The 26,266-nt window shown below is 39.4% G+C and overlaps 1 protein-coding gene across 5 annotated transcripts in view; it reads left to right on the top strand.

Moving 5' to 3' along the window:
• ipo7 (importin 7) overlaps positions 1–22,524 on the top strand; it is a 39,310-nt gene extending 16,786 nt beyond the window's left edge. For 2 of the 5 annotated variants that reach the window (XR_013815415.1, XR_013815416.1), the window contains exons 4-25: positions 85–243; positions 2,298–2,454; positions 2,552–2,641; positions 4,360–4,454; positions 4,643–4,727; positions 4,813–4,947; positions 7,474–7,573; positions 7,679–7,755; positions 9,889–10,005; positions 10,552–10,641; positions 10,740–10,905; positions 10,993–11,153; positions 11,751–11,879; positions 13,191–13,257; positions 13,341–13,466; positions 13,646–13,743; positions 14,019–14,114; positions 15,339–15,559; positions 15,646–15,872; positions 18,663–18,869; positions 18,952–19,068; positions 21,471–22,524. Coding sequence is in view for 3 of the 5 variants with exons in the window: in XM_079801882.1 (XP_079658008.1) it covers positions 85–243; positions 2,298–2,454; positions 2,552–2,641; positions 4,360–4,454; positions 4,643–4,727; positions 4,813–4,947; positions 7,474–7,573; positions 7,679–7,755; positions 9,889–10,005; positions 10,552–10,641; positions 10,740–10,905; positions 10,993–11,153; positions 11,751–11,879; positions 13,191–13,257; positions 13,341–13,466; positions 13,646–13,743; positions 14,019–14,114; positions 15,339–15,559; positions 15,646–15,854; positions 18,116–18,130; positions 18,663–18,869; positions 18,952–19,068; positions 21,471–21,568 (2,815 nt within the window). In the remaining 2 variants the exon portion in view is untranslated. Of the gene's footprint in view, positions 1–84; positions 244–2,297; positions 2,455–2,551; positions 2,642–4,359; positions 4,455–4,642; positions 4,728–4,812; positions 4,948–7,473; positions 7,574–7,678; positions 7,756–9,888; positions 10,006–10,551; positions 10,642–10,739; positions 10,906–10,992; positions 11,154–11,750; positions 11,880–13,190; positions 13,258–13,340; positions 13,467–13,645; positions 13,744–14,018; positions 14,115–15,338; positions 15,560–15,645; positions 15,873–18,115; positions 18,131–18,662; positions 18,870–18,951; positions 19,069–21,470 lie in introns of all 5 variants that reach the window. The other 3 variants (XM_079801884.1, XM_079801883.1, XM_079801882.1) reach the window with 2 other exon arrangements.
• Positions 22,525–26,266: the final 3,742 nt, after the last annotated feature.

Genomic DNA, 26,266 nt, shown 5'->3' on the forward strand with positions numbered 1-26,266 from the left:
CACAGCTTCATGAACACGGGAAGGGGGTGGGGGTGAAGGATCACTTTCTTTTCTAACCTTTTTTTTTTCTTCTTACTTTCAAAGAGTGCAACTCACAACTTGCATTCACCACATGATCAAGCACGACTACCCCAGTAGATGGACGGCTATCGTGGACAAGATCGGCTTCTACCTGCAGTCTGACAACAGTGCATACTGGCTGGGCATCCTGCTGTGCCTCTACCAGCTGGTGAAGAATTACGAGTAAGAGAGGCTTGAAACACTCGCCGGTGGTTTCTCAGGAGCTAGGGCTGCACGATTAATCGAACCGCAATCGCGATTTGGTTTATGTGCGATTATGAAAGCGCAAATACTGCAATTTTAATGAAATAAATAAATGCCCAGCGTGTCAGTGAAGAGCGGCTCTGTGATCAGTAAACGCTGCTCCGTCTGAAAGCACTGCTAGTTTGAGTCGCTTATAACGTGCGCTTGAAAAAACAACACGTGTCAAACATCTTCACAAACTAGTAATGTGAAGTGTTCATAAACCTGTCCAGCAAAAAGACTCACTTCATATAGTCAGTCGAGCTGATGTGGCTTCTTATCACAGAATGTCAATCAGCACTGCATACTTCATTATTATAAAAAACTACCAGAGAAGACTTGAAGAACTCAAACACACCATATCTTGTCGCAGAAGTATTATCTTCATGTTTAATCATCAAAGCGTTTCTATCTTTGTTTTATTCCGCATACAGCAAGCTTCACATAAGGGATTTCCCATAGGGAATTCCTGAAAACGATTACTTCTCTGAGGAAAATGTGGAGTTTCGTCTCGAGGGCGCCCTCTGGCCTCCTGTTTGAATTAAACTTTTGGGTAGAAAATAAGAAAAAAAATACTTCTAAATAAATGTATATGACAATCCATGTTTTTCTTCAATGTACAGGAGTTTTAATATTTCATAGGCTCATATTTCATATTAAAGACATAGAAAATTGATATCAGATAAAAAGCTCAGATTTTTATAATACATTTTTTTTTTACAATAAATCCTTAGACCTTTCTAATAATTTTTAGTCATAGGCTGTCTGCATATTAACAGGGAACCCATAATTTTTTAGTTTTCTGTAAAATATATAAATATTATACTGTTATTTATTCTTAATGCTCTATTTAAATGTTTTAATAATGAATTATTGTAATAGTAATATTTCTTATTTTTATTTAGCAATAATAATCATTATAATTATTATTAGTCATATTAATATATAAACACAATGTTATATACACACTTTTCATTTGTATAAATAAATAATAATAATCGCATTTTAAATCGCAATTTTAACCAGAATAATCGCAATTAGATATTTTCTCCAAATCGTGCAGCCCTATCAGAACCAGGCTTTTGCACTGATATCTTACAGTTGCTCCAGTCGTATTTGTTAGTGCATTCAGTTTCTGTTGTATCTACATTGGTTGCTGTGGTGGTGATGTAGACCTCAACAATGATGACTTTGTTCTCCAAATTGGTACATTTAGCCTCTTATGGCATGCTGCCGAGGTGCATAAAACATTCAATTATTAACAAAAATACTGCTGCTGATTATCAAAAATGTTTTAATGACAAGTCTACAACACAAGAAAACAGCGTTTACACTTTACAAACTGTCAAACTGTGGTTTTCTACTTTAACCAAACCTCTTACACCTGCATCTTGAATCAGCCGTTCTGTCAAAGCAAAATTATGACCATGGCCAGGCATCTAATTGGGTTTAGCCTGAACTGTTGTGACATTTCTTGATGATAGATTTTAAGGCATTTACATGATATTTTACACACTTTGACGTAATTGTGCATGTAGCTAGGGCTGTCATAATTATGACATTTGGCTGATGATTTATAGTCTAAAAATAATTGTAGTAATTGTCTGTTATTAAATAATTGTCACAAATGATTGTAATTTTAATTGAATCCTGTGCAGTGTATGACTAATACAGTTAACACCTTTGTAATATTAATTTATTCAATTCTATAAATAACTGAAACTATCCCAACAAGCATGTAGCTGTAGTCATTTTTAAATTTATTTCATATCTTTTATTTATTGTAGCTGTAGTTGAATATCGTCTCCAGTCATGCAGTTTAATTAAGACAAACAAATCAGATTTACGCTTGTATGCATTTTATTTTATATTTTAAAAAACTAAACTGAATTGACTGGTTTACAAAAAATGGATTTGGGCAGTCAGTGTGAGCTTTGGCACTACCACCAATTGTGGCATCCTGATGCAAGTCTGTTTTTTATTAATTTTTTAAGGTATAAGAAGCCTGAGGAGCGCCAGCCGCTGGTCGCTGCCATGCAGATCTTCATGCCCATGCTGAAGGACAGATTCATACAGCTGCTGCCCGACCCCTCCGGCGAGTCTGCCCTGGTTCAGAAACAGATCTTTAAGATCCTTTACGCTCTCTTCCAGGTACTACCGTCATTTTGGTTATAAAGTAGCTCTCAGCTTATCCAGAAAAAAAGCTTTTTTTGGGTCTTCTCGCATTAATTGATTGGTCTTTTTACAGTACAACCTCCCTCTGGAGCTGATCAATCGGCAGATTCTGACTGAGTGGATGGAGATTCTGAAGACTGTCGTGGACAGAGATGTTCCTCCAGTAAGGATGTGCTCCTGTTTATCATTTTTGCTAGTGACGTCCTACAGTTTTGTTTTCGGTTTGTTTACAAATTAACACATTTGTTTTGTAACGCATTAATTTTGGGTTTTGTTCTAAACCGTGTTTAATTAGCTCCTCTCCAATGGCATGTTTTGGCTGTGTTGACGTCTATTTTCTTGTTTTTTTTATTCGATCTGTATTATGATGAACGGCCATCTTGGAGTTTTTTTAGTTGATGCCTGAACAAAAACTTCACTAAACAACATTTGTTGCGGGGCCTGCCATCCAATAGCTGCAATACGTTTTGTGCTTTGATCATTTAAAAGCTCAGACTGTTTTATATTAAAAGTACAATTTTTATAATGAAATTCAAAGGCTGACAAGCCAGACCCACATCAAGATGTTTGATCTGGGAACACACCATTGGCAGGGCTCAATCCGAGGGGCGGGATAAACGGTTGTCTTTCAAATTCCCTCTGCACGCAATAGGATAGCGCTACAACCAACCAGAGCAACGAAGAAGGTGAAGCGGAGCTAGCTAATAGATAGAACTTATGCCGTATCCGGTCGGCAAAACTCCAAACACATTTTCCTTTCTTAAGAATGACTTCAGTGCCGTTCTTTTCTCAAAGAAAAGCTTAACTCCGAGTCGCGGCCAAAGCCGATTCGAAAGGCCGCTGTTCACCAGCTGCTTTGTTTTCAAGTAGCACGCAAAACCGGCGTCTAGCAACTCTGTTAAGCCCGCCCGCCGACTCTATACATGATGTGATTGGCCTTACTAGAGTTTTTTTTGTTTCAAGCTCGCAAGCCAATGGAGAGTTTCTAGACGCCCTGGCTGCAAATTACATCTGCTGCCGCTAGGGTGTGTCTAGATTTCTAGGCTCGTAGCGTGACAGATTGCATGTTAACTGGTCTTCTTTATTATTAGTTATAGAGCAAAATAAACATTAATGAATCAGAAAAGGTATATTGAAAGAAACCGCAAAGACATCAATAAAATGGCTTAAATAAAAATATTGTGTAATGTCACATTTACCTCAGGAAATTAAATTTAGCCATTCAGCTTGTTAGTCAGCTCGAAGAGAATTTAAAGGGCATTTTGCTAGAGATATGCGCTATTACATTTTTACTTATTGTATGCTTTAATGTCATGATTTTTTTTTTTATTATTGCAGCCACTTTAAATATTTATTGACAATAATTGTTTCTACTCCAATTCATTGTATATATAAAGCTCATATGAAAAATTATTAAATAAATTTGATTAATTCATTGATTATTTAAAAAAAAAAACTAAACGTGAAACAATTAATTTAATTACGGAGCATTGCTTATTTTTGCCAATCGGCAGTTTATACAACCGTTTTCAACCAAAAACGTACATTGATGTCATGTAAATGTACCCTTAATGTTCTGAAAGTGTCCTTCATTGGCTGAGGGTGGACGGTGTGCGTAGTGTCCGTCTACGTTTAGTGCCGTCTCCGGTCTGTGTCTTACAGGCTGTGGGGCGGTTCTCACGCCACACTCGCAGCCACAGAGCCACTGGAGATCATAGTACTGGCCCAGTGACGTCTAAACGACAGTCCTCCACTGGCCAGCCTCCATAGTCTCCTACAAAAGCCAATAAACTCTACCTAATGATCACAAATCGATGTTCAGAAAACCTTACTAACATAAGTTCGCATGATCTTCTAATGTTCTTCTGTGTGGCTTTGCAGGAGACCCTTCAGGTGGATGAAGACGAGAGGCCCGAGCAGCCCTGGTGGAAGTGCAAGAAGTGGGCGCTTCACATCCTCGCCCGGCTCTTCGAGAGGTACAGTACTAACATAACATCACTTCCTCCCAAGAGCGTTACATATAAAGCTTTCGCAGATGACTCATGGTCCATTTGAATTTCAGCCCACGCTGAGCAGTTGGAAACACTCGATTAGTTATTTTCAGCGGAAGGTCTTGCGTGTTTGAAGCCGTTACTGGATTTTCATGCATGTTTTTTGCCCCAAGGTATGGCAGCCCTGGCAACACAACCAAAGAGTACACCGAGTTTGCAGAGCTTTTCCTCAAGGGTTATGCCGTGGCTGCACAGCAGGTAAACAGGGGACGTCAATGGATTGCTCAGTGGGTTGTTGACATGACGTGTGCTGATAACCTTTGACTCTGTTTGTATCTGATAGGTACTGTTGAAGGTGTTGTACCAGTATAAGGAAAAGCAATATGTGGCTCCTAGAGTCTTGCAGCAGACACTGAATTACATCAACCAGGGAATCGCACACGCCGTCACCTGGAAGAACCTAAAGCCGCACATTCAGGTGTGTAGATGTTGTTTTACATGATGCATCATGTTTGACTTGGTGCAAATGAAAGGGCTTTTTCATAATGAAATATTAGGCAAAATAGGTCTGAGCGATTATAAATGTCAATATTTATATATTTCTCGTAAGTGTCCTTTTTTTACCCCCATAATCAAAAAAGAAAGAAACAAATGTAGGTAGGGGGGGTTTGGTGTTCGCCTTTAGTTGATTGGATGAAGGCAGATCTGAATGCGAGCTTGCAGTTGATTTTAAAAAGGGGGTGTGGTTTAAGCGGACAACATAGTTGATTGTAAAAGGGGTGGGTTTTAAGCGGACGACATAAAGGCCTAATCCCAATTCTATTTTATACCCCTTGCCCCTTGAAACAGACTGGCAAAGCGTAGGGGTGAAAATATTCCGCTAAGAAATGGGACACCACTTCTACGCCATTACACATCATCATACGTTATCATACCCCGTTTCTTTTATTAGTGTTTGTAACATTAAACCAGTATGAACAGCAGTGAAGTGAGTAGGCTATATCTAACAGAAACCAGACGTGAGACCGTAAAACAAATTACTCACTCCCAACGTTGTTTTGCACTGTATGTGGACTTAATAAAAGTGCTCGTTTTCAGTTCAAAAACTGAGCTATCGAGTTTCCTAATGCAAGGAATACCACAAACCGACGCTGACCAACTAGTAGTGACAAAAGCAGAGTTGGCTCATGTTGACTCACGTCAGCAGCGTCTGGGTCCAAAGTTGCTCTGACACACCTAGCCGACGCTCTGCATCCGAAGTAGCACGTCCGTTCTGCGCCTGCGTTAGAGCAAATAGCTTTCCGTACCAGCTGGTGGCAGTAGTCGGTTTTCATTATTCAAAGCGGGAAACCGGAAGACTACCCTGTATATATACCCTATATAAACAAAGCACCTCATAATTGCGCTCACCACAGATGGTCACTTCTGGTTTTTTTTCTCTCATGCACTGGTTTCGCTAGCAGAACAGCCAATCAGAACGATCAGGTGGCCCGACTGACCAACAAGCGCAGACGCCGATTCAACATGTCGATCGGCTGAAAAATAGCCGACGGTGCAGAACACACTGAGAAAACTTAGTTGGCCGACGCACGAAAACTGCCAAGACTGGTGGAGCCGCTTTTCCATTGGGCCAAACTGTTCTCCTTGTTTGTTACCCGAGCCCGTCGGTACAGATGTGGTTTCGTTTTCTACTGTGGAGTTGTGATAACCGTGCTCTTTTTAATGTAATACAAACAAGTCAGTTGTTGTCTTGGAGAAGCAAGAGTTTAGAACGATAAGGGATATAAATATTGACTGCGTTGAAGGATGACCAGATATTGGCATCCAGGCAACACATACGGGATGAATCCCGAGTGGCAACATCACTAAACGCATTCTAGCAGCACGGGAAATTCATCATAACCCTCCTTCGTGCGTAGTGTGGTCCCGAAAAATATTAGTTTGAAGGGTTATTTGGCCCTTCCCCCTACCACTCCAGCCAAAAGAGAATCGAGACACCCCTTCACGTGAATGCGCAAAATGAAGGGGTAGGGGAAAGTGAAGGGCTATGGGGTAGAAATGGGATTGGGCCAAAGTCCACCATGTGACGTTTTACTGACATTTATGACCTTTTGATTTAAAAATTGTAAGCAAAACATTTTTAATTATTCACAATAAGATCAAAAACATGTATTTATAAATAAATATAGTGAATTTGCATTCCATGCTAACCAAAAAGCCAGTTGCTGAATCCGAAATTGCCCCGTATACCCTTAAATAGGGCACTATTTGAAGGGACAGCCATAGTGGTGTCCGAAACCATAGTGGACGTTATTGAGTGCACTCATTCAGTCCCACATTGCACCACAATAACGAGTGTAGAGCCGATGTACACACACACAGCGGCTGTCTGATTTCGCTCACTCGTTTTCATTCACTCATTCAAGTGAACTATATTAGTGGACTAAAGTATGGAATAGTGAATGAGGGTTTAGGGCGATTTCGGATTCAGCCAATGTTACCAAATAAAGTGAAATGCAGAAAGAAAGAAAAAATCGTTTTAAAATGTTAGTACTTCCTTTTTTCCAAGCAAAAATTTATTTTAGTAATGCATCAGTATAGCAATTCATAAACAGCCATGTGTGGCAAAGTGTTTACAATATATTAAAACAAAACACCACTGTGAACTTCTGAGGGATGAATCGTTTTGGATTGATTCATTGAAACGGACAGTTCAAAAGAACTTATTTGCAGAAATTAACCAGAGTGAGGTTTCTCATCATTCTGTCACAAGATGTTAACTAGATTAAAGGGACAATGCGACGCTAACTAAATTAGTGTGACTTAAATATTCAATATGTCTCCTTTTTTGTACTGCTTTGCGAGTAATAAGCCAGGAGTGACTGTGCATTGCAGTGATTTGTACTGCAAGCGACTTCTTACCTAAAAACCTCATGGTGAAATTACTGTAAAGCACTGCCTCATGTCACACACCTTCATCCAAGTTGTTGTTGTCTGGTTTCAGGGAATCATTCAGGACGTGGTGTTCCCCCTCATGTGTTACACAGACAGTGATGAAGAGCTCTGGCAGGAAGACCCTTACGAGTACATCCGCATGAAATTTGGTTAGAGCGCCACCATATTCATCTGGACTACCAAAAGATTCTTCCAGCATAGAAGACCAAAACCAGATCAATCAGCTCATGCTTTCTCTTTCTGCTCTCTCTTAGATGTATTTGAAGACTTCATCTCCCCAACCACTGCAGCTCAGACGCTCCTCTTCACCGCTTGCAACAAAAGGAAGGAGGTGGGTGTTTGGAAGCGCCATCTGGCATGCTGAGGCCTATGATGTGACTGTTTGGCTGAATTTTGTGTATATCTTGCTGCCAATACTCATGTATCCAATCAGCGCCCTGCTGCTCCTTCAACAGAACTTTAGATGCTTCTGACGCCAGGTGGAAAGAGCTTGTTCGTCATCTCAAAGAGCTATCTCTCTTATTCAAATGAAGTGCTTTCCTTTGTTTGTAATGTGATATGTTTTAATATAGCGGCAAGCAGCGATCATCAAGCACAAACGGCTTGTGTAGACACAATGGCCATGTCTTTCTTCAAATATAATGAGAGTCTTAAAGGACAACTCCGGTTAAAAATGAACCTAGGGGTAATTAACACATGGTTACCGAGTAGATCGTTCTCTGGGATGCGTTTTCATGAAAATTGAATGTAAAGAGTTTTATTTCTAAAAACAGATTAGCTTATAACGCTAGTATATGGGGCACAGAATAATTAAAATTAAATCGCTAGTTAAACCACTAACAAGGCTCAAAATAGCCTCACACTAATATGGTAGCATAATGAGGGTCCCTACATGCAAACCGAAGCATTGAGAACTTTATAAAGCATCTTCTTATGAAACTGTTTGTACACTTTCAAAGACAGTTGACAAGTCGAGCCACGAACGCTGTGCTAAGCTGAACTTAATTCCTATCGACCAGCTCACTTAGCAAAAGCGTTCGTGGCTCGCTTCGTTGAGACTGTTTTCCAAGATGGCTCCTGTCTGTATACGCGTAATGTTCTGTCTTTATAAAGTTTCTTCTTATTAAACTGTTTGTACACTTACAAAGTTCTCAATGCTTTGGTTTGCATGTAGGGACCCTCATTATGCTACCGTGTTAGTGTGAGGCTATTTTGAGCCTTGTTAGTGGTATTAACTAGCGATTTAATTTTACTTATTCTGTGCCCCATATACTAGCGTTATAAGCGAATCTGTTTTAGAGATAAAACTTTTTACATTCGATTTTCATGAAAACGCATCCCAGAGAACAATCTACTCGGTAACCATGTGTTAATTACCCTTAGGTTCATTTTTCACCAGAGTTGTCCTTTAAGTGTCTCTGAATGGACACATTATTCTAAGTACTATATTACAATAGTATTATATTACACATTTTGTTATACTTTATGAAACTATAATGAATTTTATTTTATTTTTACTGCGAGTCAATCTATTGAGCTATGATCATTTTGACAATCGATTAATCTGTTGATTATTTACTCGATTAATCGAATTAGAAAGCCATATGCACCCTTCCTGATGTGCCTGTTTTACCCACTGGCGCTTGTTCAAAGTCTGACGTTTAATGGCGATTTGCTTGCTTTCAGGTCCTCAAACCTTTATGCAAAATGCAAATACTCATGGGACTTTGTAACATTTACAGATAAGGGGTTTAACCGTAAAATTTACATGTTGCATGGCGGAAAACGCATCTCCATATACATTAAACAGCAGCTGCCAGAGCGCGTGAAAGGGGCAGGTTTGTTTGGAGATTATGATCTATTCTCATGTTTTGGATAGCTTGGTTTGTGCACCACTCACCTTGTGCCCTTGTGCTAGACTTCAAATGTGTTTTGTTCATTGAAAAGCATTATTCATACCATTTAAAGTGATGTGACTGGCTGTTTGTTTCTTTCACGCACAGCCTGCAGAAACAAGTAATTAAGTCATTAATGATTTTAGCAATTAGGTGTAACCGCCCTGGAGTTAACACTTTCGCTTGCTTGATTTGAACTGACCCGCCCTCGATTCGGATTTTGCATATTTGTTCTCATGCTTCGTCAGAGCTTTCTCATGTGTGTAAGCAGCCTAAGAGTTTGAGTTCAAGCCTGTGTTTTGAAAGTGTCATTCATTGGCTGAGGGTGGACGGTGTGCGTAGTGTCCGTCTACGTTTAGTGCCGTCTCCGGTCTGTGTCTTACAGGCTGTGGGACGGTTCTCACGCCACACTCGCAGCCACAGAGCCACTGGAGATCATAGTACTGGCCCAGTGACGTCTAAACGACAGTCCTCCACTGGCCAGCCTCCATAGTCTCCTACAAAAGCTACACGTGACATGAATCATGAGATGTTTTGAATCATAGGTTAACCTTCTCGTTGTATAACAGGTGCTGCAGAAGTCCATGGGCTTCTGTTATCAGATCCTCACTGAACCCGCCTCCGACCCCAGGAAAAAAGACGGTGCTCTTCATATGATCGGCTCGCTGGCTGAGATTCTTCTCAAGGTGATTTTGCATTACAGTTCAGCTTTTTGTACTGGTCAGTGGTTCAATTTTCGTGCCCTGCCAAAGTGTTCACTTCCGCCTTCCCCCAAAAAATGTCAATAGTTTATATTCATAGGTTTTTTTTTGCTTTAAGTTGTGTCCAGGTGAAGTAACGGAGTACTCAAATAGACACTGGCCAACACTTCATTGTGTAAATTATATATAGATTAATCTCTGTTAAAGCTACAAAAGTTATTCAGTTAAGAGTGGTGAGAGGATTCTCTGTCTTTGATTAACATTAATGACCCAAACCACAGCAGGTTTTTGCTGTCATTTTATGGCTGAATGCACAGATCCAATATACTGATACACATTTTCTTTCTCAACTGTTTACCTTCACATAAGACGTAAGCTACTGTGTTTATTAGGATTGTGTCCACTCAAGCTCATAGACGCCACAAAGAACTCAAATTTGGTGTTTGTGATGGTTGAAGGTTGTTTGAATGGTTGAGCCTAGAATAACCAATGTTGTTGTATTGATGATTTTTATTTCTTTTTTCCAATCAGAGGAAGATCTACAAAGACCAGATGGAGTTCATGTTGCAGAATCATGTCTTTCCTCTGTTCCGCAGCGAGCTGGGTTACATGAGAGCCAGGGTGAGAGATGTGCTCATTGCAGTTATTAAAGAATAATTCAACCTTGAGCGGTGCAAACACTGTCGACTTGTCTTACTTCATGGTAATTCTGCCTCTAGGCCTGCTGGGTGCTTCATTACTTCTGCGAGGTCAAGTTCAAGAATGACCAGAACTTGCAGAACGCCCTCGAGCTCACCCGCCTGTGTCTGATCAACGACAACGAGATGCCTGTTAAAGTGGAGGCCGCCATCGCCCTCCAGGTCCTCATCAGCAATCAGGAGAAAGGTGAAGATTTCACTAATTTATCTGTCTTTTTCTGCCTCCATCTCGCATTGATTTGAAATGGCTTTAATTGTTTGTTTTTCCCATCAGCCAAAGATTACATCACACCCCACATCCGGCCCGTGATGCAGGCCCTCCTCCAAATCGTGCGCGAGACCGAGAATGACGATCTCACCAACGTCATCCAGAAGATGATCTGCGAATACAGCGAGGAGGTCACCCCGATCGCTGTAGAGATGACCCAGCATTTGGTAACTGTTTTGATTCATTTATGCAGGTCCTTAAAGCCTTAAATTTAGTTTTATCAAATCTTATATTTATTCAATGGTATAAGAAAGTATTAATTATAATTTCGAGAGGTCTTCAATTTGGGGATGGAAAAGCAGGAATCGTGTTATGGGTTAAGGTGGTTATTACATTTCAAAAGGCGGTTTATTTAATTAAAACGCTCCATATATGAAAGTAAAAACACCTTTCTGTTGGGTGTTCTACATGCTTGTGCCTTTGAGTTATATGAATGTATATCTGAAGGAAACCGTCTGGCATTTTCTTTTCTTATTATCTCCATACAATGCCTAATAAGGTAGTGTTTATAAGTGTAGCACTGCTTTGTTTACTGGGGAAACTGCTATATTTCTGCTGTTCCGTAAACACAATCCAGAGATTGAATTTGCATTTTCATTCAACGTTTCTGCCTTTTTTGTTCAGACCAATGTGTAGATCAGTCAATATTTTCCCACCGCTTACACGCAGTGTTGCAAATGTTAACCAGTGAATCGATAAGAAGCTAGTGTGTATTCAAAAAAATGTATATACATCTATTCATGCTCGATTCCTCTCTCTCTCAGGCCATGACCTTCAACCAGGTGATCCAGACGGGGCCTGATGAGGAAGGAGGTGATGATAAAGCAGTGACCGCCATGGGCATCCTCAACACCATTGACACACTGCTGAGTGTAGTGGAGGACCATAAAGAGGTGAGAAAATAGAAACATGGGCTGCAGAAGTTCCTCCTGTCTCTCTGGCCTTGTAGCACCCTGCTGAATACATTCCAGCCGCCCACAAACTCAGGCAGAATTTCCTTGTGGAAATCTATCTACATTTTATATTTATATAACCAGTGCTTTCTTTGCACTGTATTCAATTTCATGCTAATCACTTTGATATGAATTTGAACGGAATGCATGTTTAAAAATGTATGTGTCATTTATTTATGGAAGAAGATAAACCATTTGGAAGTTAGGGAGAGCTAACACGATTATACTTTCTTGTAGAACATTAGATGTATAGTCGGCCTATAGATACACTATATTGCCAAAAGTATTGGGACAACCCATCCAAATCATTTAATTCAGGTGTTCCAAGCCTTACATCACCAAGTGCAATTCTAAGCGTGGGATGCAGTGGGGTAAAGCACGCCGCCACTGGACTCTAGAGCAGAGGAGACGTGTTCTCTGGAGTGACCAATCACGCTTCTCTGTCTGGCAATTCGATGGACGAGTCTGGGTTTGGCAGTTGCCAGGAGAACGGGACTTGCATTGTGCCCAGTGTAAAGTTTGGTGGAGGGGGGGTTATGGTGTTGGGTGTTTTTCAGGGGTTGGGCTTGGCCCCTTAGTTCCAGTGAAAGGAACTCTTAATGCTTCAGCATACCAAGACATTTTGGACAATTTCATGCTCCCAACTTTATGGGAACAGTTTGGGGACGGCCCCTTCCTGTTCCAACATGACAGTGCAGTCGGTCCATAAAGACATTGGTGAGCGAGTTTGGTGTGGAGGAATTTGACCGACGAATTTGAGTCCTGACCTCAACCCGACTGAACACCTTTGGGATGAATTAGAGCGGAGACTGAGAGCCAGACCTTCTCGTCCAACATCAGTGCCTGACCTCACACATGCGCTTCTAGAAGAATGGTCAAATATTCCCATAAACACACTCCTAAACCTCGCAGAAAGCCTTCCTAGAAGAGTTGAAGCTGTTATAGCTGCAACTCCATATTAAACCCTACGGATTAAGAATGGGATGTAATTAAAGTTCATGTGCATGTAAAGGCAGTCGTCCCAAAACTTTTGGCAATATAGTGTGTATTGGTATACTGTTCTGTGTTTATGTGCCTTTGTTGCCAAAATTGTTTCTAAAACAATTTTTTCTCAGGTTTCTGCACAATGGTGTTCATTTTTCAAATCAAGGAAAAATGCTACCCATCAGATTGTGCGCACACTAATTATATTACACAACTGTCTGAGCAGCTCTGCCACTGTGTTAAACACTGCTGAATGACTGATTTCAGATTACCCAGCAGTTAGAGGGCATTTGCCTGCAGGTGATCGGCACAGTCCTGCAGCAGCACGTCCTGGGTGAGTCTCACACACTAGTGGGAAAGCCTGTTTTGTGTGTGGTTTTTGGCTGCGTGTTCATTGTTTCGGTTTAATTTTCCCAGAGTTCTACGAGGAGATCCTGTCCCTGGCCCACAGTCTGACGTGTCAGCAGGTGTCTCCTCAGATGTGGCAGCTCCTCCCTCTGGTCTATGAGGTCTTCCAACAAGACGGATTTGACTATTTCACAGGTAATGCAGAGGCTGGTGTCTACTTTGCATGTTAACCCGATGAACTTCCTCATTAAACTGTGAGCAGAACGTCAGGGAGATTACACAGATTTCCACTGGTTGTGAAACACATGACAGTTGTTTACTTAAACTCAGATATAAAAGATTTGAGAGTTGATGTACTTTTTGTTTTGTTTTAGATATGATGCCACTTCTCCATAACTACATCACAGTTGACACAGACACGCTCCTGTCTGACACCAAATACCTTGAAGTAATCTACAGTATGTGCAAAAAGGTACAGAAGTAACTGCTATACAAACCAAAACTAAGTTGCCATTGGGCTAACAGTGTATGTACAAATAGTACTGATCAATATAAGGTAACCGCTTGTACTTAATATGGATTATGGTTTGTTTTAGGGTTAGCATCAAGTTTAACATCTTGTTATTATAGTAAGAACATGCATGTAAAGCAGGACTGTAAAATAAAGTGCTATTGAGAAGTCCTTGACTTTATGAAAGTGTGCCAGAATGACTTTGTATTAAGACATACATGCATGTGCCCATTTAGATTTTGTCAGGAGACCCAGGGGAGGACCCAGAATGCCATGCGGCCAAGCTCTTGGAGGTCATCATTCTACAGTGCAAAGGTCGTGGTATTGACCAGGTGTGTTCTTGATCTTTATGTCCATGTTAGCTTTGTCTTTCCAGCAGTAATATATGAAAATCAGGGATGCAGAGAATACTTTTTTTTTTTTTTTTTTTTTTTTTATATATATATATATATAAAAGCTGCAGTCCGTAACTTTTTGCGCTCTAGGGGTTAATAAACACAACTGCATGTCTTGCGGAAGAACATTGCAGCCGGATCTACTTCTCTCTGTTTATGTCTATGGCGCAGCGGTTCCTACCTGACCGGTCTGAAATAGTCCCAATATAAACACTTATTATAAGTGTACCATAATGACTCAGGGTAAGACAAAAACACGGTTTGGGAAATGGATTCATGTTGTACATTCTCATTATATAATTTTTGTAAATCTTGAACACAAAAGTCACGGACAGCAACTTTAAATTGCTAATTGTCTTCTGCATAATGATTAACAGTAAGCTATTATAAATTATATAAATAAAATGAATGTATCATTTTGAAGTCGCTGAACTGTTACCCATTTCTTATGGACTTAATTCTATTTGAAAAATATATCAACCATAATAACCCTACTATTTGATACACACATTTCTAACGCCTCTAAATGATGTTGCGCACAATCCACTACATGCCTTCTGTCGGCGGATTGATAGTTCATACTTTTTAGCAAGTAAAGTTACGTGTCTTTTTCCTGTGAAATATTAGAATATTTTATATTGAGTAATATTTAAAAAATATTACACTTACTGGATGGAAGCAACTTCAGTTTACTTGATTATCCATAGAAAAATCGTGTTCAAATGAGAGTCAAAAATGATCCATCATCCTGTTGAGGAAAGTTTATTTATTCATCTCTCAATCATCATGGTATTGCATTGTTTTAAAATTAGTACTCAATTATTAAAAATTAGTAATTCAATATCTTACTAAGACATTATTGGGAGATCTAGAGTGACAGCTGATATTTAAATGCATTTTATGTTAGAAATGTGCTGTACTGTTATAAAAATGTATAGTAAAAAAATATTACAAGCTATCAGAATTTTGTCTTACTCTTCGGCCATATAAATATCAGCAATTGCACCACATTTCATACTTCTGAGGGTTTTTTCCCAAGTTTTCTCCTATATCTTTGAGCATACAGTTTGTCTGAACTGTTCCATTTCAAAAGATTGGATTTGTATGGCTATTATTCCATATGCCAGGCTATTAATATGAGCTTTGTGTCCGTTCCTGCAGGTGGTGCCCTTGTTCGTAACGACCGCTTTGGAGCGCCTGACGCGTGAAGTGAAGACCAGCGAGTTGAGGACCATGTGTCTGCAGGTGGCCATCGCTGCGCTCTATTACAGTCCTGCTCTGCTCCTCAACACGCTGGAGAATCTGCGCTTCCCCAACAACACCGAGCCCATCACCAACCACTTCATCTCCCAGTGGCTCAAAGACATCGACTGCTTCCTCGGGTACACGCTTCATAACATTTTCTGGGGTGACATCTGAAGAGCCATATCTCAGGGCATGAGTAACGTGCGATCGCTGTTGTTTGCAGGCTCCATGATCGAAAGATGTGTGTGTTAGGACTGTGCGCACTCATGGATCTGGACCAGAGGCCACAGGCTGTCAATCAGGTCGCAGGTCAGCTCCTTCCCGCAGCCATCCTCCTGTTTAACGGCTTGAAGAGGGCCTACGCCTGCAGGGCTGAGCATGAAAATGATGAGGATGACGATGAAGAGGACGGAGAGGAGGAAGAGGAGAATGGTAAATGAGCTTTTATCTGTGGCAGCAGTCTTCTGAATTGTGTCTGAGTTGTTCAAAATTATACATGCATTATTGATTGGATTTAGTGGCTCTGTTCAGGATGGATACTACCATGAAACATTTTGCAACAACCCTTTCAAACATTAGTAATTTAGTTATTAATACAGTAGATTTTCAAAGCAGCTTCACTGTAATAAACATTAAAATAACTGTTAATGTTGCAAAATTCATCAGCTGAAACGACTTGAATTTCAACTGTTCAGCTCAATTTGATTCAGTGTTGATTCGATTCAATAACGCTGCATTCACACGGGGCGTCAACGCTTCTCATTTACTTTGAATGGATGGGTGATGTCTTGCGTTGCCGAACTGAATTGTGGGTTTCGCCGCGTCGCTTTCTCTCGCGTTGCAAGTGGCAGAAGTTCAAGATTTCTTAACTTTTCAAGCGCCAAAGAAGGCGTCATCCAATCAGATCGCAGACGCTAGCCAATTGCATTCATGCAACCCTAGAGCAGACGCTGCAAGTAACGTTATTGGCTGTTGTCACTATGATGGTCGCATCAGCACCAATCTTCAGCCACGCCCTCCGTCAAGCGCTAACGCCACATGTGAATGCAGCGTTAGTGATGTTGCAAAGTACATTAGTTACAAAACCCATTCGATTCGGCTCTACAGAAGACGTGTCATTATTCAGCTCAAGTTGTGTTCTCATCTGATAGTGTCAGTGCAGTTAAATCAATATTTCTGTGTATTAATTGTCTTTAAAGTATTTAAATATTCGTATAATATTCTAAATTGTCACATGGCCCCTATATATATATACATGTATATATTAGTGCTGTCAAAATTTGCGCGTTAACAGATGCGATGTACTTTTTTTTTTTTTCAGTTTAAAGTGTTAAAATTTTTTCTGTCATGCCGTTGCCTTGCGTTACATTTTATGATCACGCTCTTATTCATGCAAATGCTTTTAAACCATTCAAGCGTGACCAGACAAAAGAGAACGCGCTTTCTGTGAATGTCCTGACTGACACTCGACACACCAGAATCGAGTTCTCTTTCACACTTGAACGAACATTAACACACAGAATTATGCCAAAAGGCCTGAATTGTCGAGTGTTCTCATAAGAGCAGTCTTAAATTAGTTAAACAACGTCTTAAATTAGTTAAACCGCGTCATGTTCATCAGCAGCAGATCTTATGCTGCGTTCACACAACGCGAATAAGAGCGTCAAAATCGCATCTAGTTGGACACTTGAACATTTTGAATCCATTCGCCGGGCCACAACGTATTGGACGCGCGTATAAATTGAGCGTTTGAAGCGAAATAGACACGCGTTCAAGGTGATCCAGGATAAATGCCACAAAACACCACTCTGCCTCTGTTCATTTTCATTAAAAATATATATTAAACATTAATAGCCACACAAATGTGGTCCAGGCAATTCCTACATTATCTTCACTGCATGTATATTTAAATATAAAAAATAAAGTTATGAAACTTCCTCAGTCAAAACGATTTGGCAGACATTAAATTATAGATTCATGACACCAAAGATCGCCCGTTAGATCCACACAAGATGAATTATATCTCATGTTTAACTACTACAGGACATCAGAGCCAGTGGCAAACGCAAGAAGGACTAGCCGAGGAAAGGCGGCTCTCGCTAAGGTTAATGAGCGCCCGGTGATCGCCTGGATCTCACAACTCCAAAAACACAAGATTAATATTTTAAATAGGTGCTCTCTTTATAAATAAACCACAGATTTGAGCTTTAAACAACTACATTCTCGCCTGAAAAAGTCTTAACTAAATTGTGACACAATAACAGTAGTATTTTTAAATTATGCGGGGTTTCTCATCACGTCACTTTACCACGTGACCGTAGTAAGCAGGCTCCTGATTGGTTAACGTGACGTGAATAGATGCCAAAATTCTGATTTTTCAACTCTGGTGTCAGACACTAATTCAAACGCGCGAATGCACAAAAAGCACCAAATAAATGCGTCAACGCGTCTTTACATTGACTTAACATGGAAATCACTCGCTCCAGACGCTCTATTCGTGTTTGGTGTGAACGCAGCATTAAAGTGACAGCAGCCTCATAAACAGTTGCTGTGATGTCTCATTTTAAAGTTAATCAAAGAACAGAGAAAATTGTAGCTTTAATAAAGATTAATCTATATTTAATTTATGATGTATGCAGTTAAGACTGTAAAGTGTTTTATAACTATATTCAATTTCTGTATATGTCTAACAGGTATGAAGGCCACAGGTAAATATGACATTTATTATAATGGGTTTATGTGTGGAGATTGTTTTAAGTCTAATAAATGTTGACATTGATAGCTTTCAATTACACTGTAATGTTGAATGTCTATCATTGTTTAAAAAAAAACATTCATAGAGATATCAGTATTAGTATCAGTGGTACTGGCCTTCATTCATAAAAACATGCCATTACAGCAACAGCAACAAAAAATACTGTCTTTAAGTCTACATTAATTTGGAGAGTAACTGTGAAAATACAATATAAAAATGCGATTTTTAAGTATTTTTTTTATCGATTTGACAGCACTTGTATATAGATAGATATAGATATTCCAATTTGGAGTCAAATGTCATATTTGATCATTGTTGGCTGTCTGATCAAATAAAGAGTCAAGCTTGTTTTACATCGTTAATTGGTCACACTGGAAGTGGAATATCAAATGGAGCGAATTGATATATTGATGTATTTCCTGCTGTTTTTCTCAATGTAATGAATTTGAATGTATAGTTGTTCTGACATGAGCCTACTTGTGCAGCCGAGTTAGGCAGTGATGAAGATGACATAGATGAAGAAGGCCAGGAATACCTTGAAATGCTAGCTAAACAAGCAGGAGAGGACGGTGACGATGAAGACTGGGAGGAAGATGACGCAGAGGAGACCGCTCTTGAGGGTTACACGACCTCGGTGGACGACGAGGACAACCTTGTGGATGAATACCAGATCTTCAAAGCCATAATGCAGAGTACGAGCTTCACTTGTCGTACAGTATGAATGAAATGAGTACTTTAAAGAGCGCTTTACTTAGACTGCTCTCGCTCCTCTAGATGTCCAGGCCCGTGACCCAGCATGGTACCAGGCCATCACACAGTGTCTCGATGAGGAACAAAGAAAACAACTTCAGGATATTGCAACACTTGCAGATCAGCGGCGAGCAGCACATGGTGAGACGAAAAGATGTTTGAGTAATCGATTGCGCAGATTGACTTCTGCCAGATGATGCACCCAAAATATACTTTTAAGTAGGGTTTAAGTTATTAAGTTTAATATAATAAGTTTATTATTTATGATTATAATCATTATACGTAAATAATACATAAACATTTAAAGGCTGTATGCTGTTTAAAAGTAAATATTGTTTATAAAAAAAGATCAAGTGAAAAATAAGCAACCATCTAGGCATAATTATTAGGGATGCACCGGTTGACCGGCCAAAAATCGGAAATCGGTTTTCTTTGTATTTGTCTGCCGGTTTATCCAGAAGTGCGCGCGCGTGCTCATACGCCTATATTGCAATCATTCGCGAACATGTCACTTGTGTGTTACAAACGGAAACTGGAGAACTGAGGGAAGAGACGAGATACGCTGAAGGGAATGAAGAGCCGCTTTTCCTGCGCGAGCTGAAGTTGCGCGAGCTTACCTCTCACAAGCAGATAGTGAGCGTTTGTTCAGCTCAGCTTCTCACGTGTTGGATCGGATGAGAACGAAACAGACTAACTTGTGACAAAGCCAAAATACTTATTTTTGTAGCCTAAAGAAGAACATGCATGCACTTTAGAAATGAAATACCTTAAAATTTACCTTTAAAATTACATTGACTTAATTTGATTTAAAAAGCACCTGCTGTAGCATCTTAGTTTTTTTCGTTGCACTAAACATTATTTGATTTAACATTTTGGAACAATTAAATACTTTGGTTTTATTTAATTTCACTGGTAAATACTTTTTTTCTTTACACTGAATTTAAAAACAAATGCTGATTTAAGTAACATCATTGGATTGCAGAATATGCAGTTGTTGCCTTTAAATTTCACCTTTCAGCCTTTTAATTTCTAATTCAATTTCCCGTTAATTTCAGATTGCGGACTTGTTTTCATTGGCCAAAAGCCAATTTAGCCTGTTAAATACCAAATAAACATCTTGTTCATGTGTACTTTTCGTTCTTTTATTGTGTTAAAAAAAAAAAATATCGGTATCGGAATCGGCCTGTTTTCTTGAAAAAAAAACTGTATCGGAATCGGCCATGTAAAATCATGATCTATGTTCATGATATGACCGTTTTCACAAATGAAACGGTAAATTCTCCTGAAGTGACGGCTTATGCGTTCATGTCCTCATATAGTGACACAAAGTGTGGATGACGGGCACACACTGAGACGCAGAACATGCAGGAGTAATATTTAAATAGTATTTTGCAGTTTAATATTCACAGACACTAGTATATATTTGGCTACAGTCTGGAGCCCTGCGCTTAGAAATCTAGACGCACCCTAGCGGCAGCAAATCTAATTTGCAGCCAGGGCGTCTGGCAACTCTCCGTTGGCTTGCGAGCTTCAAAAACTAAACTCTGGTCAGGCCAATCACATCGTGTATAGAGTCGGTGGGCGGGTTTAACATTATGACGGCAGAGTTGTGGCGGTTCCGCGTGCTACTCGTAAACAAAGAAGCTGGCGAACAGTGTCTTTCGAATCGGCTTTGGCAACGACTCTGGAAGACTCGGAGTTAAGCTTTTCTTTGAGAAAAGAACAAAGAACGCCACTGAAGTCATTCTTAAGAAAGGAAGATGTGTTCGGAGTTTTGCCGACCGGATACAGCGAAAGTTTAATCTATCAGCTAGCTCTGCTTCACCTTCTTCGTTGCTCTGGTTGGTTGTAGCACTATCCTATTGCGTGCAGAGGGAATTTAAAAGACAACCGTTTATCCCACCCCTCGGATTGAGCCCTGCCAATGGTGTGTTCCCAGACCCAACATCTTGATGTGGCTCTGGCTTGTCAGGCTAACTGAAAGCAGCTACGGTACCGAATATACTCGGGAGTCGGTACTACCACTACTGCTGTTATCGTCACATTTTTAAAATGTCAGTACTGACTTGGTACTGAATTATTGGTACTTGTGACATCCCTGTTAGGGAAATACTTCCAGTATTAGGCAATTATTCAAGGTGATAGAACAGATTAGTGGTGTTACCTCTCTTAGCTGGAGCTGTTGCCCCACACACTCAACAGAGTATAGTTTGCTGCTGCTCGTCGGACGACTTAAATCCGAACCAAGTCCAAATAATGGATGTTTCACTGGTCTTTTTCACCAACTCCACCATTTCGCTTTCAGCTATGTTTACTCAAGATGACGAATACGATGATGCGTTGCAGCTCGTGGCTCAATTTTGCGGGTGGATTGCATCATCAATATGCATTATCGCGATAAAATTAAAATCTCTATCATAGGCCAATTTTGTATTGTTTATATCACCCATTACTACTTTGAAGTCTTTGAAATGCTTGAAACACTCAATATATGTCCAAAATGTTACCTATTTGCTGATTTTCCCCCTTTTTTTTGCTTTCAGAATCAAAGATGATCGAGAAGCACGGAGGATATAAGTTCACAGTTCCCGTGGTGCCATCCAATTTCAACTTTGGTGGCAGCGCCCCCGGGATGAATTGAGTCTTCTCTTTCCCTTCCCCTTTCTAACTGTGACTGAATGTAGTGAAATGAAAACACTTGTGTTGCTCCCTGAAGTAGTGGTTCCAGAACTGGTTCTTCTTCTCTCACACTCTTCAATCTGACTATCAAATTTAAACAGCACCAGAAGATGTGGGAAAGCAACCAAACGCAGCCAATGCCTGGGAAAACAAACCAAGAACTTGAACGCTAAGCAAGTGGGGGGAAAGTAAAGCTCTGAACAATGTTGTCTTATGGAATCCAAAAATTAAGAGAGGTACCATAACGGCAGCACCCACACACATACTACGGGGATTAAAGAATTGAAATTGAGACGTAACGTCAAATTCATTGTCACTGTACGGGCCAAAGGGCCTTTTCAAGATTATACCTCTGGCAGTAGTGTGTCAAAGTTTTTCTTCATCAAAAAAAAAAAAAAAAAAACACAATTCTCATATTGTACATAACTAGCCAAGGCACTTGATTTTTAAGTTGCCTGGTCAAACAACCAGAGGCGTTTGTAAGGTGTCAACGTGTATTCAAATGTAGCATATTGGATACTTGTCATAGCACTATGTGATGCCTGATCTCTGTAAATTAATGACTAGCACTTTCATATTGTTCAGGTCTCTTAGCCTTCTGTATCAGACTGCAAATTTTTTAACTCAGTTGAAAACTATTTAAGAATTGGAACATTGTTACCTGGACGGTGACTTCTCCTATAATGGTTGGTGTTCAGAGGGCTTCAATAATAGTGTGTGGCAATCATTTGCTGCTTGTAATGATGTTTTAGGCTCCAAACGAAATGCACTTGGTGTTCAATCTGGATAAAGATGTTGTTACAAGCACTGTAAGTCAATTAAGTCATTGGAGCATGAATTGAGGAGGTCTCAAGCATTTGGTTGATGTATGGGTGAACCATCAGTATACACAACATTAAAAAAAAGCTTTACATTTGAGCATCCGTTTCAATTGGTTCGCATTCTGTAATTTCTGCTGGTTTCTTCACTATCAGGGTGATTGACTGTAGTCTTGCGATTAGTAGTGGGTCTCATCTGGGGAAAAACTGAAGCGAGCCGAGAATATGTGGACAATTTTTCAGAAAGTTACAGGCCTGGTTTCACAGACAGGGTTTAGATTAAGCCAGTAGTAGGACATTTAAGTATCTTTTATAAACGTGCCTTAGACAAAACAATTACTGGAGATGAAACAATGGCACTGACATATTTTAAGATATCTCTGTGCAAGTTGCTTTCAGTTAAAACTGCTTAAAAATGTATTTTAGTCTTGGACCTTGACTGTGAAACCAGGGGATTAATTTTCGAAATGAAAATACCCTGATATTTTACTCACCCCCATCTCATCCAAGATGTCTTTCTTTCTTCAGTTGAAAAGAAATGAAGTTTGAGGAAAACATTCAAGGATTTCTCTCCATATAATGGACTTCAATGGCAACCAAAATGTTGAAGGTCCAAATCAATGCAGTTTCAAAGGAAGGGCTTCAGACGAGACCAGGAATAAAAATGTAAATATGAAAAAATAAAAATTAATATGCTAGTGCTGGGCAAATTAACGCGTTAATATAAAAATATTTAACGAGTGTCCCTTTTTTTAATATACATTTTTGCCCAGCGTTACATAATCCGATCACGCTCTTATTCATGTAAATGTTTTTAAACAATCTAAGTGCGACAAGACACAAGAACGCGCTGTGTGTCAATGTCCTGTGTGTGTGTGTCTCAATCCGCTCCCTAATTCAGTAGTCAGGGCACTGATCGGCCACATTCATGTACACGATATACTGATTCACCACCTAGGAAACCAATCGAGGGACACCCTGACACACACACACACACTCTCTTGAACAAAAAATAACAAGTATTCGAGTATTAGGAGAAAATGAGATGTGCGTCATGTTTGGCAGCGGCCGATCTTAAAGTGACAGTAGCACTGATGATGCCTGTCATTAATGTTCATCAAAGAACAACGGGAACAGAGAAAATTGCAGCTTTAATGCTTGTTAATCTATATTTCATTTATTATTTATGCAGTTAAAAAAGGTGTTTGATGACTTTATTCAATTTCTGTGTAGACTATATAACATTTATTATAATGGGTTTATGTAAAGATTGTTTTGAGTTCAATTAAATTAAAAGTTATTTTTTAAGACCTAATAAATGTTGAAATTGGGAGCTTTCAGTTATACTGTAATGTAACATCCTTAATGTTTCATAGAGACATCAGTGATACTGGCTTTCATTCATAAAAAGATGCCATTACAACACATTTAAAATATGCTGTATTTAAATTGTTTGGTCATTCATTTGGAGAGTAACTGAAATTATTTCAATATCAAAATATTAAAAACTCCAATGTTTTTTTTTTTAATTGCAATTAATCATGATTAATTACTTAAAAAATTAGATCAATTATTAAAAAATGTTTTCATCGATTCATAGCATTACAAAGAAAGGTCACGCTAGACGTAGGCAGAAGTACCGCCCCAAGCAAAAGTGCGAGGACTAATACAAACGCCCTACCAAAAACACTCAATCTTCAACTTTAAAATCATCCGATATCGTCGTTTTTTGCTAAAGGATGTTTGTATTAGTCTTCTCACGTCGCAGAGCAGTGCAAGATGAGCAATTAAGGTTAAAAAGTAATTAATTTTTTAAAGAAAATGACGATGGTTTGTCTAGATAAGACCCTATTCCTCGTCTGGGATGGTGCAGAGCGTCTGAAGCCCTTCCTTTGAAACTGCATTGATTTGGACCTTCAGCATTTTGGTTGCCATTGAAGTCCATTATATGAAGAAAAATCCTGTAATGTTTTCCTCAAAAAACTTCATTTCTTTTCCACTGAAGAAAGAAAGACACCTTGGATGAGATGAGGGTGAGTAAAATATCAGGAAATGTTCATTTTGAAGTGAACTAATCCTTTAAGTTTGTAAAGAACTGTCTTGGTAATCCCACAGAGACATCCTAACTTCCTTGAAAATAAAACATTTTCAGGTTTTTGACTTTTGAAAACAATCTGAGCCAGGGTTTTTCAAACTCTTACTGGACATTTTGGATATCTCTTATGAAACGCTCCATGACCCTCCAAAATGTGCAGTGCTGGGGAGACTTCTTAAACAGTTTCAAAGCAATTGTTGGAAATGTATCTCGTAAAACTATATATATATAATTTCAAAGCACAGCTACATGATTAATTGTATCACAAAAAAGTAAAATATTATCACAGTTGGATTGAGAGTTATAAAACGAGTCTCACCAAGGTACTAAACTCTGTAGGAAAGTGTCTCTCTAGCATCAGGAATGAGGATGCCTGCATTACACTGAAATTGTTTTGGTTATTCAAAAATCTTTGACAACTTTTCATATGTTTTCCTCAAGATGATCTGGCCCAAATGTGGAGAAAGTCTGATAAGAGCTGTATGATGAGTTATCGTAGTGACGTGCCGACTGTCCATCAGTCTACTGGTCGAGTTCATGTATTTGTTATGAAATCAAAAGCCTTCCGCTTCCTCTGAATTCTCTTTGACATGTTTGTGTAGGTTATGAAACTCTGAAATACGAGGGTGTAATTTGCATCAGTGAAGCTAAAATGCACAGTATCATCTGAGTTAAATATGGTAAACTGGTCCAACGGCTTAACTAAACTAGGAAAGTGGCTCTGTTTGAGTGGAAATTGAAACCACCAGGTGCACTGAATAAAGGTTATAGGGAGGGTTTTTTTTAAGACAAGACCTCAAATAAGGTCCTATAAGGATGCCAAATTTAACTACCGGTTTCCATATGGGTTTAGAGACTGCTATAGACTCCCCAACACACATTACAGATGCTGATAATCGTAAAAGGTTTGTTGCCAATTAAAACCAATGAAATAAATCTTGTGCTCTGAACTCGATCAATTCTAAGACTGACTGATTTAGGTATCTGTGTTATGTCTGGTACATGCTGGACACTTATAATGGCTGGGCACCTAAAGGCCTTTTTTGTGGTTATGTGAATGAGCTTAATGTCCTGTTCAAGTAATTTGATGTTGAGATCTGAAAAACAATCAGGTCACTTTTTCTTTTGTTTTGTTGAAGTCATTAAGGGATAGTTCACCAAAAAATTTTAATTCTGTCATTAATTCCTCACCCTCATGTCATTCCAAACCCGTAAGACTTTTGTTCATCTTCAGAACACAAATTCAGATATTTTTGATGAAATATGAGAGCTCTCTGACCTCTCCATACACGGCAATTTAATTAACACTTTCAATGTCAAGAAAGGTAGTAAAACATATTTAAAATGGTCTATGTGACTTAAATGGTTCAACCATAATGTAATGAAGTGATGAGAGGTGGCGAGCCGGCGTCCGAAGGCGGCATTGTATTTACAACGTAAACTGAGTAGGAGAATGACACAGACGAGATGAAATTGTTGAATAAAGTCGTTATTAGGGCCCTATTGGAATTGCTCGGTCTATAATTCTTCTCCTAAATGAATCGCACTTGTGAGGGCCTAAACATGCTCATGAAACTTTGCACACATGTCAGAAGTGGTGAAAATATACACTCACCTAAAGGATTATTAGGAACACATACTAATACTGTGTTTGACCCCCTTTCGCCTTCAGAACTGCCTTAATTCTATGTGGCATTGATTCAACAAGGTGCTGAAAGCATTCTTTAGAAATGTTGGCCCATATTGA

The sequence above is a fragment of the Gobio gobio genome (assembly GCF_949357685.1).
Source record: "Gobio gobio genome assembly, chromosome: 2".
NCBI lineage: Eukaryota > Metazoa > Chordata > Actinopteri > Cypriniformes > Gobionidae > Gobio > Gobio gobio.